This window comes from Nansenia antarctica (assembly GCF_963989245.1).
Source record: "Nansenia antarctica genome assembly, chromosome: 11".
Taxonomy (NCBI): Eukaryota; Metazoa; Chordata; class Actinopteri; order Argentiniformes; family Microstomatidae; genus Nansenia; species Nansenia antarctica.
In genome coordinates this window covers 13,338,078-13,351,489 of record NC_137681.1, presented here as the reverse complement: position 1 = coordinate 13,351,489, position 13,412 = coordinate 13,338,078, and the positions used below count along the sequence as shown (strand labels likewise).

Here is a 13,412-nt window from a genome sequence, read left to right as displayed (position 1 = left end):
TGTCAGTCTCAGCCAGGGAGATAGCCAAACACAATACAGGAAGTGGTAATCAGAGCTGTGGAACATTCCCTGTGAAACCTTTCTGTCTATCAGCCCAGCAGATCAGCCCGACCCCAGCAGCCACTGAGACCACGCTGCGGGGGCTTTTGTGCAGGTTTCCCGACAGTGCTGAGATAGGGGGATATCTGAGCTCTTGGCCCATTGTTTGTGTGTATGTGTGTGTGTGTGTATGTGAAGTGTGTATGTGAAGTGTGTGGGTAGTCAAGATGCCAGGAACACTCTCACTCTCACTCTCACACACAGTTTGCAGTCTCACATACACAGATATGGGAGGATGGGTAAGGGGGGCGGGGGAGTTCCACAGTGCTAAGGTCATCGAGCTGAAATGTCACCCCAGCCAAGACGCACTATAGTGTAATGTAGGCCTGGGTCTGGGAGAGCACTCAGACCTGATGACTGTGGGGAAATAGAACAGAGAAAATGGTAGTGGGAGGGGGAAACCTGAACCAGCCTCAATGGAGCTACAGGAAGACATCTACTGGGAAAACTGGCGATGGTGGGCCTGGCGATGTGGGGGGTTCTGAAGGACAGAGGGAGGCTGTGTGTGTGTGTGTGTGTGTGTGTTTGTGTAGGGATGTGTGTGTGTGTGTGTGTGTGTGTGTGTGTGTCCATCCACCTGTGCTGGTCTCTGTGGCCCCAGGGGTAGCGGTCTGTGGGCTCAGGTGCTCCCTGACCATCTTCTGCAGCGAGCGCATGAACACTGAGATCAGCCTGTCGATGTAGCTGGAGTTGTAACTGCAGGCAGACTTCAGAATCATCAGAGTTCCTGGAAGAGAGAACAAGAAAGAGGAAGAGAAAAGTGTATTCAAATCAATGCCACCGTCTCCCCGATGGCCAAACCCTGTACCCCACGCGCACTCAAACGCACGCATGCACACACACACACACACACACGGACTCAGAAACACACAGGGTGACGGAGAGACAGTCACACACACACACACACACACACACACTCAGAAACACACAGGGTGACAGAGAGACAGTCACACACACACACACACACACACACACACACACACAGAAACACACAGGGTGACTGTAGAGAGACAGTCACACACACAGGAACACAGCAGGCTGGTGACTTTGGAGAAAGGCTGTTTGTGTGAGAGTCAGTAGTACAACAAGGGGAAAGAGATGCGGGAAGCGGGAAAGAGATGAGTAATGCACTTCTCTGTGTACCCCCCTGGGGAGGGGAGACAAACACACCACAAGAGCCATGTGTGGAACCCAGCACCACCGGGACGACAGGATTTGAAGGTATCTATTGACCACTGTTGCCATTTTGGGACTGGTTTCAAATAGCGTTACCTTTACATTGTTCTCCGATAGCGATTTGTCACCTTGTCACTGACTTAAATAAATAAGAATATGCCACCTCGGTGTAAATTGAGAATTTATTCTCAGGCATTAAAAATATGATTTTTTTTGAAAGAACGCAGGGATTAAAGCAAAAAAAAATCTCCTGACGGAAAAAACTATTCAGGCCAAATCGGGGCCGGTGGCGCCCGTGCGATTTTCCGTTCTACGTTCTAATGCTTTGACTTTTCTTTCGAAAAATGTGAAAACATTTCCGCGTTGTAGAAAATCAATGACACATCGCTAGTCAACAAACACGGCTTGTTTTGTGAGCCTGCTAACAATGTAAAGTAGTGTTCTAGTTAACTAGGTAGCAGTCCAATCCATTTCGCTGCAGTATTTTGGCTTGACTAGCGAGTTTGTGTTGTGATTCTCAACAACGTTGAAACGTAGTTTCACCCTTTTCCATAGTTTTGAATAATAAATATGTGGACTGACGATGTAGCGCAGCCTAACTTATTCTAATAATTATTGAACATACTTTTATTCTGATAATTATTCCCCCCTCCTCCCAGACTTACATGGTCACATTATTATTGGATTGGTTGTTTGCGTGTCGGGTGAAGTTAGCTAAACATTTAACCTGCTAGCTAGCAAGAGAAACATCATGTCACTCTCCAAAGGTCTAAAGAGGAAAGTTGAAAACAGGGCATTTAAAGAGGAATGGACAGCGAACTATGCGTTCATCCTACCTGGTTTCATCAATGCAAAGCCGTTGTGAGAGACTCACATTTTACGTGCTCACAATGAATGTTCCCTTCCACCTATACATGCGAGTCGTCCTTTTCGTCAATGAATGTGATAAAGACGCACTAGAGGAATCGATTGGTGCATAAAACCCTTGAGAACTGCCGGATTAAAGTGACGTCCATAATAATAATAAATAATAATAAGACTTATAGAGCTTTTCTAGACACTCAAAGACGTCCATATCACCAGATAGCCAACAAATAGTGACCGATGGGAGATGCCAGTTTTCTCATTAAGTGAGATTTAATAGCCTAATATTATTTTTGCTATTTTTAATGAATGGCTCATTGTAATTATTATCCCTGGTAATGTAGCGTGTTTGTGCTCTGTCGTTTCAGGAGTATAGGCTAAGCGGATTCAGCTTTTTTTTGGCGCCGATTTTGTTGTCAATGTTTTTCATAAAATTAAACTGCATTTGCTTTGTTACTGTTCACATGTGTGGTGCAGTCACATTCACATAGCCTATAAGTAAACATTAAGTTTGAATGATTTACTGAGCTGGCGTTACTTTTTTCAAACCACACACCGCATGTCGGCTATTTCAGCACCACGCATTGTCCACCTACTTATAGAGGGGTTCAGCGTCAGTGCACCCCGCTCTGTTACTGTCGCATAGTTGTAGCCAATAAAGGCCTATATGTAGGCTATATAGGCTATTATATATAATTTATATACCTAATACCAACATCAAAATAGATTGTATGCCTCTACAAATCATATTACACCAGGTAAAATCCGTCACAACTTGGAATAAATCCGTCGCAACTTGGAATAAATTGACGGAAATCCGTCGTAGCGGCGGATAACTTTAATCCCTGAGAACGTGACATCTGGTATGAAAGTGATATTTGCGGGAGGAGCAAGAAGAGAAATGTCTGTTCTCCCCAGACTTGCTCTGACTGCTGTACTGTAAACCTCATTTAAAATAGGCCAGATGTTAAACCATCCTGCACATCCCATTGCTTTAGATTTAAACGACACACTCACTACTTTAATTGCTGGATAGAGACTGAGGTATGAAGAGTGTGTGTGTGTGTGTGAGAGAGAGAGAGAGAGAGAGAGAGAGAGAGAGAGAGAGAGAGAGAGAGAGAGAGATGGAGTGAGAAAAAGACAGACAGACAAAGAGAGAGATGGGGAAGAGGGAGGAGGAGAGAGAGGTGGAAATAGAGAGAGGAGATCTTACCAAAGAGCTGTGTGGGGTTGGCACTGCTGGTGGCCTTCTCATAGTTGGTGAGGCCCTCATAGATGACCTTCCCCACGGCGGCGTACAGACACTCCAACTCCTCATACTTAGACGCCACAGTGGAGGTGCCTTGGAGAGGGGTGGGGAAACAGACAAGAACTAATAAACAACAGACACGTAAACAAATAGGACTAAGAGTTGTGTTTCAAATTCATTTTACACCATGTAGAAAAAAACGTATAGTTAGGGGTTTGGTTGTGGTGCTAGACTAGGCTGAACTCACTGGGCTCAGTAGGGAAGATGCTCATGAGACGTGAGAGCAGTGAGTGGACGGCCCGGAGGACCTTGGTGTTGCCACAGGTCATGCAGGCGGCGATGCCCCTCTGGAGGGGCTTGAAGTGGGCCAGGATGGCTGGAGACTGCAGCACCGTCAGCAGGAAGGCCAGGATCTCCAGGCCCGTACAGATGTTAGAGAAGTTAGCCTGGGCAGGCTGCTCCTGAGGGTGGGAGAGGGAAGGAAGGAAGAAGGGAGGGAAAGAGAGTGAGTGGTCAGAATTTACATGAAAATAAACAGACTGGCAGAGTTGACCATTATCAAGCTCAGCTACAAAGATAGATCTTCTAAAACTGGTTTGGTGATCATTTGGGATAAAAAAAACAACAACAATAAAAAATAGTAAATACAAAATACAGAGCACAGAATTTAATTGACTAAACAGCAATCAACACCATGACAACCACGGTGGTGATAGATGATGATCTGAAACAAAGGCAAGTTCACTATTCTGTGATAATGAACAAGGTGACTCCTGTGATAAGGCTTTGGTCCTAGTTAGGGAGTATTGATCTGAGACGGTAGAAACAGAATAAGACCTAGTCTCTGGAGTGTGGCAGGGAGTGCGTGTGAGTGTGTATGTGTGTGTGAGTGTGAGTGTGAGTGTGTGTATGTGCCTTCCCCCTGCCTCATTCTCCAGTCAGACCTCACCCACCACCCCTTAATCACTGACATGGCAGTACAATGAGATGATAAAAGGAAATCCGATTTGGAGCACTGTTCATTAGTTAGGATAAGGTACTGCATGGTCCCAGGAGAGGGGGCTGAGGGAAGGGGAGGGAGGGGAAGGAGGGCGGGGTGGCTTGTTTGTCAGACCCTCCTTGGAGGCTTTGGAGGGGGGTAGAAGGATGTAGAGGGTGAGGGGTGTGGTGCTGTGCAGTGATCCACATAGAGGCTTACGCATCCCTCTGACAACAGGCACAGCACGCTGATAACCTTGTCTAGGCAGGCTTTTGAATAGGGGCAGGGAGATGAGAAGAGGAGGAGAGGAGGGGGCAGGGCGGGGAAGTCCGCAATGACTGCTACTATCTGGTCACCGTCATTATTTAGTCATTATGGCAGCGCAGACTCACTCATTGTAGCAGAGATAAGAGACAAAAGGACTTAAGCATTATGCAAACAGCAAGACAGAGCTTAGGAGCTGAGGAAAACTTCTAGCTAAGTCCCAGAGAAAGACTGCAAGAACACATTTGTGTATAGTCTAAAATCTATTACAGCTACTATAACCAACTGTTACTCCCATATTATGAAAAAAATATTGTTGTGCTGTAGATTTGGGTCTCTGATGACCCTACTAACACAGAAACTGTGAAATAAAACAATTTTTAACAAAGTTTTTTTGTGGGCTGCATATTTATTATATATTATACTCTACGCAGAGCGGGGTCTCATGTTGAACATTTCCCCCACCATGCATTTGTACATTCGAAGGGAAATTCGGATCATTTTCATGGGATATTACATTTTTTATTTAATTCCGACTGGGAAACGTATGTTAATTAATTATGTTCTTTCGCCGCGCTGCCACACAGCGAACCGCTGATGATTTCCTGACCAGTGAAACAGGCCGTCCATAAAAGGACAAACAGCTGCATTTAGAGGCATGCTGGAAATAAAATCTGAGTGGTATTTTCAGCAAAAAACGTTTTGGGGTACCCAGAGACCTACATTAACTTGTGGGAAAAAAGAGCATAATACGTTTCCGTTTTTTAAAGTTTACAGAGTCTCTTTCTCTTTCTGATCAGTGGGGTAGTTGCAGGTTACTGATGGGCAGGTTAGGTGACCAATGAGTGAGGAGATCACTTCCCTGGTGTGGGGGGGACAGGAGCCGAGGTCAGCCCAGGTGCACTATGGCCGAGGGCATTTGCCTACGCCTTACCACGGTCATGAGGAGCTTGTCGAACCACTGCAGTTTGAGTTCAGCGCGGGGCCACATATCCGGCCTGAGAGCAGTCTTCATCAGGCTCACACAACGACGAGACAGCAGCTCACCTGGGGAGCCAGCCACATTGGCAGTGTCGTTTACCTGGGGGGAGAGGAGAGGGAGTGAGAGAAAGAGAGTTTAGCAGACAGGCTGTGTGATACACATTGGAGTAAAAGGGTGACTGGCAGATGTGTGTACTGGTCCATTAACGTGTATAATAACTGAGTGGGTTTGGCTGAAGTAATGTTCTCTTGCATTAGATTTTTTGTAGCCCAATTACTTCTTGTGTTGTGTGTCATCCTGTCCAATAGAGGTGACATGTAATGACCCAGTCTATTTCAGGGCCAAGTTGGCAGAGGCAGCACCAAGGACACCTCTGTGACTGCAGGCATGGGACAGCTGTGTGTGGGGACAGCTGGAGGACAGCCACCAAGTGTGTCCTACCTGGCAGGCGATTCGGATGAGGAAGTTGACCACAGTGTCTGTATGTTGTTTCTCCACAGGCTTAGTGAGAAGGGTCTCAGTGCCTGGCATGGATGGGCTTCGTCCAAACACCTGCACACACACACGATACAAAAAGTGAACAGACTGTTCTTTGCACTGTGTCTGGACAAACGGGATGGAAGCAGAGGGCAGAGGTGACCTTCTGAGGAACTCAGAATGTTAACATTTACAATGGAGAATCTCTTTTTAAAGTACAGACCTTTTCGGTAAAGGAGAAGGTGTGTGTGTGTGTGTGTGTGTGTGTGTGTGTGTGTGTGTGTGTGCTCTTACTGGTGTTTTTGGTGTCGTTACCGTGCCAACGGCTCCGGTTGCGGTGCGGAACCTCTTGACATCCTGCCCCACTGCCGCGTCCATAGAGAGACCCCTCTTCACCCCTCCAGACCCAGCACTGGTCCCCTCGCCACTGCCCACCGGCTCCCCCTCCGACTCCGGCTGCAGGAGAGAGAGAGAGAGAGAGAGAGAGAGAGAGAGAGAGAGAGAGAGAGAGAGAGAGAGAGAGAGAGAGAGAGGTGGAGATAGAGAGAATGTCAGTCCCTTTATCGATCACCATCAATACAGAAATCTCTACAATCCTGTTAAGGGGAGCGGGGTACACATCTGGTGTGTGTGTGTGTGTGTGTCTCTAGTACTAACCAGCTGGTCTTTGATCCTCTGCAGCTCCCACTTGATGACGACCTCGGCCAGGTCGACGGCCAGCTTCCTCTGTTCGATGGTGACACTGGGGGTGAAGCCCAGACGCTGCATGGCACTGATCATGTGCTGCACCAGGTGGTGTCTCACTGGGTAGTACACCTGGGGGACAGGAAGGCACGGTGGGCATACATGATTAGACCACCCATGTGGACATACATACTAATAAGACCACAGGTGTGAACGTGGATACTGGTAACACAGAAGTGTGTAGATTGTTGTCAATGAGCTCAGAACAACACAGGTTATTCAAAATACACAAAAATCACACAAACAATCATATACACAACAACAATTGACAGCACACACATAGTTCTGAAGTGCTCTCACACACCCACACCCACACCCACACCCACACCCACACCCACACCCACACCCACACCCACACCCACAATTACACTCCACCACAAATAGTCAGGAGCGAACTCTCACACACCACTCAAACGAGCGAAAAATCTGTAGAGATTCATGACGGGCTTTCGACATTGTCAGAGGATATTACCCGCCTATCAGATTGAGTGTAATTATTCCTGATGGGAGTCTGGGACTCTCGTAGCCCCCGGTGGGGCTGTGGAGGCTGAATAGCTGAGCCCTGTCCATCAGCTCACACTCACACACTCTCCACAGTCGGTCATTATACACACTCAACTCTCCAGGGTAATTATGATGATGCGTGATTAGATTAGACATTAGTCATCTCAGCCACTGGGAGCTGCATGTCCGTGCAGTTTCGGAAATGGAGATTCATTCAGTCTACAGTCATGTCCTGTCATCTACTATGGTGATATGCGGTGATCATGATCATGACGATGATTAGTTAAATGGAATGAGCAACTGCAAAGGAAGACCTCTCTTTTCTGAATAAAGTGCTAGTGTAGCAACAGATTAGTGTGTGTGTGTGTGTGTGTGTGTGTGTGTGTGTGTGTGTGTGAGACTACTCACTCTGAAGTGCTGGACGATGAGGTGCAGTATGTGGACCAGCTGTGGGACGGTGTGTCCCTCCTCTACGATGATCTTGCGTGTCCAATGTGTGAGCATCTGGTGGCCGTCCTCCATGCGAGCAGGCACGGCCGGGGTCAGGATAGCCATGGCCTGCCTCACGATGGCCCTTGCCTCCATGGTGTGGGCCTTAAGTAAGCTGTGGAACACCTAAACACACACACACGCACGCACACAGTAAATAACGTGTCTTGAATACCAGACAAAAACCATGACGGTCTAAAATCGAAACATTATCAGCTCAAATAAATATAAACACTGGTAAAACAACGATTAGATGCAGCGGATTAGCTCCCGTTGGGAGCATGCCTGCCTGCCTACTTTCCTTCCTTCCTCCTTCTTTCCCTCCATCCCCTTCTGCCCCTCCCTCCCAACTTCCTCCCTCCCATCACCTGTAGTACGATCTTCTTGTGGATGGCGAACTTGGCGATGATGTGAGCCAGCAGCAGGTGGCCGCTGTACTTGCAGGCGGGGTCGACGCAGGCCTTGGGCAGCAGGCAGGGCCAGGCGAAGGTCATGAGGCGCCGCAGCTTGCTGTTGCGGGACTTGTTGTTGTCGTGGATGTGGTGGGGGGCGTGCTCCACCAGGAGAGTAGAGAACTGGAGCAGGTAGATACGCAGAGAGTCCAGCAGGTCCGCCTGCTTCTCTGGATCCAGAACCTGAGGGGAGAGGGGAGGGTTACAGTTAATCTCTTACAACATAAGTGTTATTGAGCGTTTGTCGTTCCCTTTTGTTTAGTTCATATCTAAACACGGGTGTTCTAATCATGGGAACCTCTATATTAGGCTTTGAATCATTGAAGACTTAAATAAAATAAAACAAAAAGAACTAATCCGATTGAATGTGTGGGTAGGGATTTTGCTATGGTGGCTTTTTTTGTTGTAAGATTCTCAAACACTTTAATTCTCCCCTGGGGTAGAATGAGAGCGTGGGGAGGAAATTAGCTTCTTACCAAACCGAATCAGAGCCATTAGGCCTGGTGTTAAGCCTGGTACACACATAAAGATAATCTGGCCGATTTTGGCCCGATTTCCACTCTTCCGACCAAGGACAGCAAACGCCCAATTATCGGATGGCTCTAATGATTATCCTACAAGATTATCCTGTGGTGTGAGGTGTGTTAAGAGTCAATTTCTCCCAACAATCTGCTCGGAAAATGGTCGGGGGCGACAATCGTAAATATTAAACGTGTTCAATATTTACGTTCAAAAGTCCTTGTGTGTTGGCGAAATTGACAAGTCCTGAGTCCGATTGTGTTGTGGAATGGAATGTAGCCAATCAAGAAGCGAGCTGACTTCTTCTTTTCGTTCTTCTGTACTTTATTTCCCCTGTCGCACATGGCTGCCTCGTACAGGTCAGTCAGGGTACTACTACACTGATCACGCAAGATTTCTGGCTTGGGGGACGAGATTCTAGACTGTCGTAGGACAGATCTTTATGTATGTGGTGTGCTGTATTGGGAATATCGGAGCACACCATACACAATACGATCAAAACTGTTCAATCCATGATTTTTCATCTTCATGCGTGGGGGTCTCTGATAAAAAAAATCTGTTAAGATTTAGAAAATCTTTATGTGTGTACCAGCCTTTAGTCAGGGCTGTGATCTGATCCTCCCCAACACAACAAACAGGCTGACCTTTACTGGAGTGACGCTGTGACATTTCTACTAGGCAGACTACGCCATTACAGTCTGGTCTGATGAATGGAGCAGGCAATGAGAGCAGAGGAGAGGGGGGTGAGAGGAGAAAAGAGCGGCAGCATTAGACGAGAGAGGGGGGGGGGGGGGGGGGGGAATGGGCGATAGATGAGGAGAAAAAGGGAAAAGAGGATGTGCGAGATAGAGAAAGAGGGAGAGTAAGATGGACGAATGATGAGGGGTTGAATGAGAGGAGAGATGAGAGCAGAGAGTAGGAGAAAGGGATATGTGGCAAGTGAAGAATGTAGACAGCTGAAAGGGGAGACGAGGGGGGGGCGGCAGTGACTCAGAGAGCCGGTTGGTTACCTTGGTGATGAAGACACTGGTAATGCTCTCAGGGTTGTCTCCCTCTGGATTGGGTGGGCCCAGGAGCTGCTCCCCCTCCCCCTTCTCAAAGCTGTGCAGGAAGGCCGGGTTCAGGATGTGCTGTAACACCTGACGCAGGGCAGACACAGGCTTTAACCACTGTACAGACGCTACGTACACCAGAGGCAGGACAGAAGTGCTTTTGAATGACGTGGACAGTTAATGTCATATAAAAACAAGAGTAAAACATTCAAAAGAGGTGAGAAAAGATTGCAATCTGACTGCCAGCTAGAAAACCCTTACAAACCGAAACAAAACAAAAAAAACAGAGACTTTTAAAAGCCTTTATACGGTAAAGATATCTAAAGTAAGAATCTACCAATGGTAGACAAAAGTATGATAAAGCAGTCAAGAGTAAAACAACCAGATTATGAGCTAACGACTGCATTTATTAAACACTATCTGTTAATGCATTCTCCTTTCCATAAATCATCCTAAAGGCAAGACATTGTTCAATGGAGACATCATATGGGAGCATATGCTCCAGCCCTGCCATGAAAACACACACGCACATGACTGAAAATGCAAAACGCGCCGCTCTCTCATTCAAACTCGTCCGTTTCCATTAATTCAGACACTTTCTGATATCAATCACTGAGACGTCGTCGCCGCGCATTACTCTAATGACATTGGATGATTGGTGTCTCCCTGTAGCTTTGCTTAGGGTGTGTGTGTGCGTGTGTGTGTGTGTGTGTGTGTGTGTGTGTGTGTGGTTGTGTGTGAGTGTCTGTGCGTGCGCGAGCGAGAGTGACAGAAAGCTAGGTTGGTAGAGCTCATTCTCCAGGTGTTCCTTCATTACCCCCAAACCTTTTTACTCTGCCTAACATTTGAGAAGGGTGCGTGTGTGTGTGTGCGTGTGTGTGTGTGTGCATATACACCACAGTGACATTAGCATTATCCATTACAGCAGACAGCACCTCAGGAGAGAGAGGTGGCAGGAATATGCATTATGCTAAAAACGTCCAGCTGTGGAAACATCTCTGTTAGCAGGTTTGGGCCTGGAGCTTCGAGTAGATGGGAGGGGCAGGGGGGTGGCTGAAACAACAAAGATGTCACCATGCCCCTGTTTCAACATTTCAACCATTTCTATTTAGAATAAGAAAAAAAATTTCATTTTCCAAAATCGAAAACCTCTTCTTTGGAGAGGTCATTTTGACCAGCCAAGTATAGACACAGCAGAACAACATGAACTATATCTGTCTATATCAGATGTGGAGGCTCACCACAGTTCTCGCTCTAGTTTAAACTGAAATATTTACTCTGTATGCCTGGTGCTCCAAACTTCTGGGTTTCCAGGAAAATGCTTGAATCAATTATTTAAAAGTGTCAGTGGAGGCAGTGCGCACGCACGCACACACACACAGACAGACACCAGCATCTGCTACTCGCCAGAGGAAGGCGATTAGGGGGAAAATAACTATATGAGCAGAATTCAGCAAGGGGAAACTATTTCTACAACGCTAGAAATTAAGCCGCTGCATTTCAGCAGGGGAATGAGTGCATAATGAGCTGGTGAAATTGAAGGGCTTTATTTTCTCACTGTCGATTTGTTCTCATCAAACCTATACTCAATTTAAATGTCCATCTTAACAGCTGATGCCATCTACATTATGTATGACACACTTCCTATAGCCAGGTCTGTGTGTGTGTGTATTTGCCTGTGTCATTTTGTGTGTGTGTGTGTGTGTGTGTTTGGCTGCCATCGCCTGCCTGTTGGAGTGTGTCAGTGTAGCCCATTCCAGATGACCTGTGCATATTCAGAAGTGCTGTTGTGTGTCAGGCTCGGCCCGTGGCTGCATTATGGAAGGTTGACAGCGCCATGCTCCAAATCCAGTACTGGCCACAGCCCAGCTGCCACAGCCCTGCCTTGACTCAAAACAAGCCTTGTGTGCCTAATGCCCGCAGTAGGGGCAGATAAGGCACTCACTCAATGTAGAGGGGTTGAAAGACAGGTCACACTGTCCTTACCGACTCAGAAAGGACTCAAGTTGGGGAAACAACTCATTAGACGACTACAGCCAGGGCAAAGGAACAGGGTCATAGACAGCACCTTGGCTTTGAGCTCGTCGTTGAAGTGGGGGTCGTTGAACTCGACGAAGCGGAAGAAGAGGGCTCGTTTGTGGGCGATGGTGTAGTTCTTGGGGATCTCCTCCTCCATGTAGTCTTTGAGGAAGGTCATGTTGCAGAGGAACCGGCCCGTGAACGCCCGCAGCAGCTGGAACAGCAGCTCGATCTCAGAGTAATTACGCCTGGAGGGAGGGCAACGCAATGCCAGAGATGGACAGTAAATAATAAAAACACTGCCAGTCATGGTTGACGTCAACAGAGTGTTTTGCATGAATAGTCAAGCTATGAACACGTATAGTGTTCGCAGTGTTTCCCATACATAGACGAGACTGTGGCGGGCCACCATAATTTTATCAATTTAATACTTAAAGTATTTAAGTATTTTTAGCACTGTTTTTCTTTCTTTTTTTAAGCTCATTTCTCTGCATTGCTCACGGAAAGTGTTCAAGCAGGTTGGCGGAAAGGCCGGAGCTCGGGCAGTCACCAATTCTGCTTTGGACTTTTTTTTTTCTTTCTTTCTTTTTTTTTTTTACGTACTCCACCCACCACAGTCTCACAAAATCCTGTGGGATACACTGGAGTTAGGATTGAAGAACCACTGATTGCCAAAACCCCATAAGAATGGATGTGGCAGTGTGCGGCAGTGTGCCTGGTGTCTGCAGTAGAGGTCAGTATGCGGTACGTACTTGCAGTAGCTGAGCAGGCAGAAGGCCAGCAGCTTGGGCTCCTTCCAGTTGGTGGCGGCCATGTTGTCCTTGCGGTGTCTCTCCTGGAAGGCCTCGCTGACCCAGACTCGCCTCAGCTGGCTGACCAGGGAGTGTTGCCCTGCCAACCAGCCCTCCTCGTTCTTCACGATGATGCTGATGATCTGAGAGAAGGAGGAAGAAAAGATGACAAACAAGTTGGCGACAGTTGGCAACAGAGTCTCGCATTCTACACATTCAACTGAGGCTGGAATATTGTGAATCTGTCAAATCAGTCTGGCCTTCCTCTGGGAATTTGTGTGCATGTTCACCTTGATGGCCTGGAATTGCAGGTCCAGCCGGGCGGTGCTAGTGGAGGGGGACCCGGGTCGGACGGTGGCAGCAGTACCAGCGGGGACCAGTAGGGGGACGAAGCGGCTGGGGTTGGAGGCCAGTACGTCCCTCAGGGGCTTGGCGTCTTTGTGCTTCAAGAAACTCTACAACACAACGGTGGAGTAGGTGAGGAGGAAGGCACACCGGTAACAACAAATCAACATCTCATTTGATGGCATACAATGAAATGTTAAATGGACTGCACTTATATAGCGCCTTTTTTGCTGCTCCAAAGTGCTTTACAACGGCCTCATTCACCCATTCACGCACATTCACAGTGGTGCAAAATCTTCCTAGCACTTATTGTACACAGATGGAACAGAGTATTGCTAGACTTTGTGGGAGACTATTTTTCAAGGTATGAAAGGCAAATAATGAAAAGAGTGAATCATGAGAGTGTG

At 47.3% G+C, this 13,412-nt stretch overlaps 1 protein-coding gene across 4 annotated transcripts in view; it reads right to left on the bottom strand.

Moving 5' to 3' along the window:
* The window catches only part of trrap (transformation/transcription domain-associated protein), a gene marked incomplete at both ends in the record, with an annotated part of 72,742 nt that overhangs the window by 35,214 nt on the left and 24,116 nt on the right, over positions 1–13,412 (bottom strand). For all 4 annotated transcript variants that reach the window (XM_080542210.1, XM_080542212.1, XM_080542213.1 and 1 more), the window contains 13 exons: positions 677–826; positions 3,353–3,481; positions 3,636–3,849; positions 5,566–5,712; positions 6,055–6,165; positions 6,406–6,546; positions 6,748–6,906; positions 7,747–7,953; positions 8,196–8,462; positions 9,809–9,937; positions 11,919–12,117; positions 12,622–12,803; positions 12,951–13,115. In XM_080542210.1, the coding sequence (XP_080398336.1) occupies positions 677–826; positions 3,353–3,481; positions 3,636–3,849; positions 5,566–5,712; positions 6,055–6,165; positions 6,406–6,546; positions 6,748–6,906; positions 7,747–7,953; positions 8,196–8,462; positions 9,809–9,937; positions 11,919–12,117; positions 12,622–12,803; positions 12,951–13,115 (2,200 nt within the window). The remainder of the gene's footprint in view (positions 1–676; positions 827–3,352; positions 3,482–3,635; positions 3,850–5,565; positions 5,713–6,054; positions 6,166–6,405; positions 6,547–6,747; positions 6,907–7,746; positions 7,954–8,195; positions 8,463–9,808; positions 9,938–11,918; positions 12,118–12,621; positions 12,804–12,950; positions 13,116–13,412) is intronic.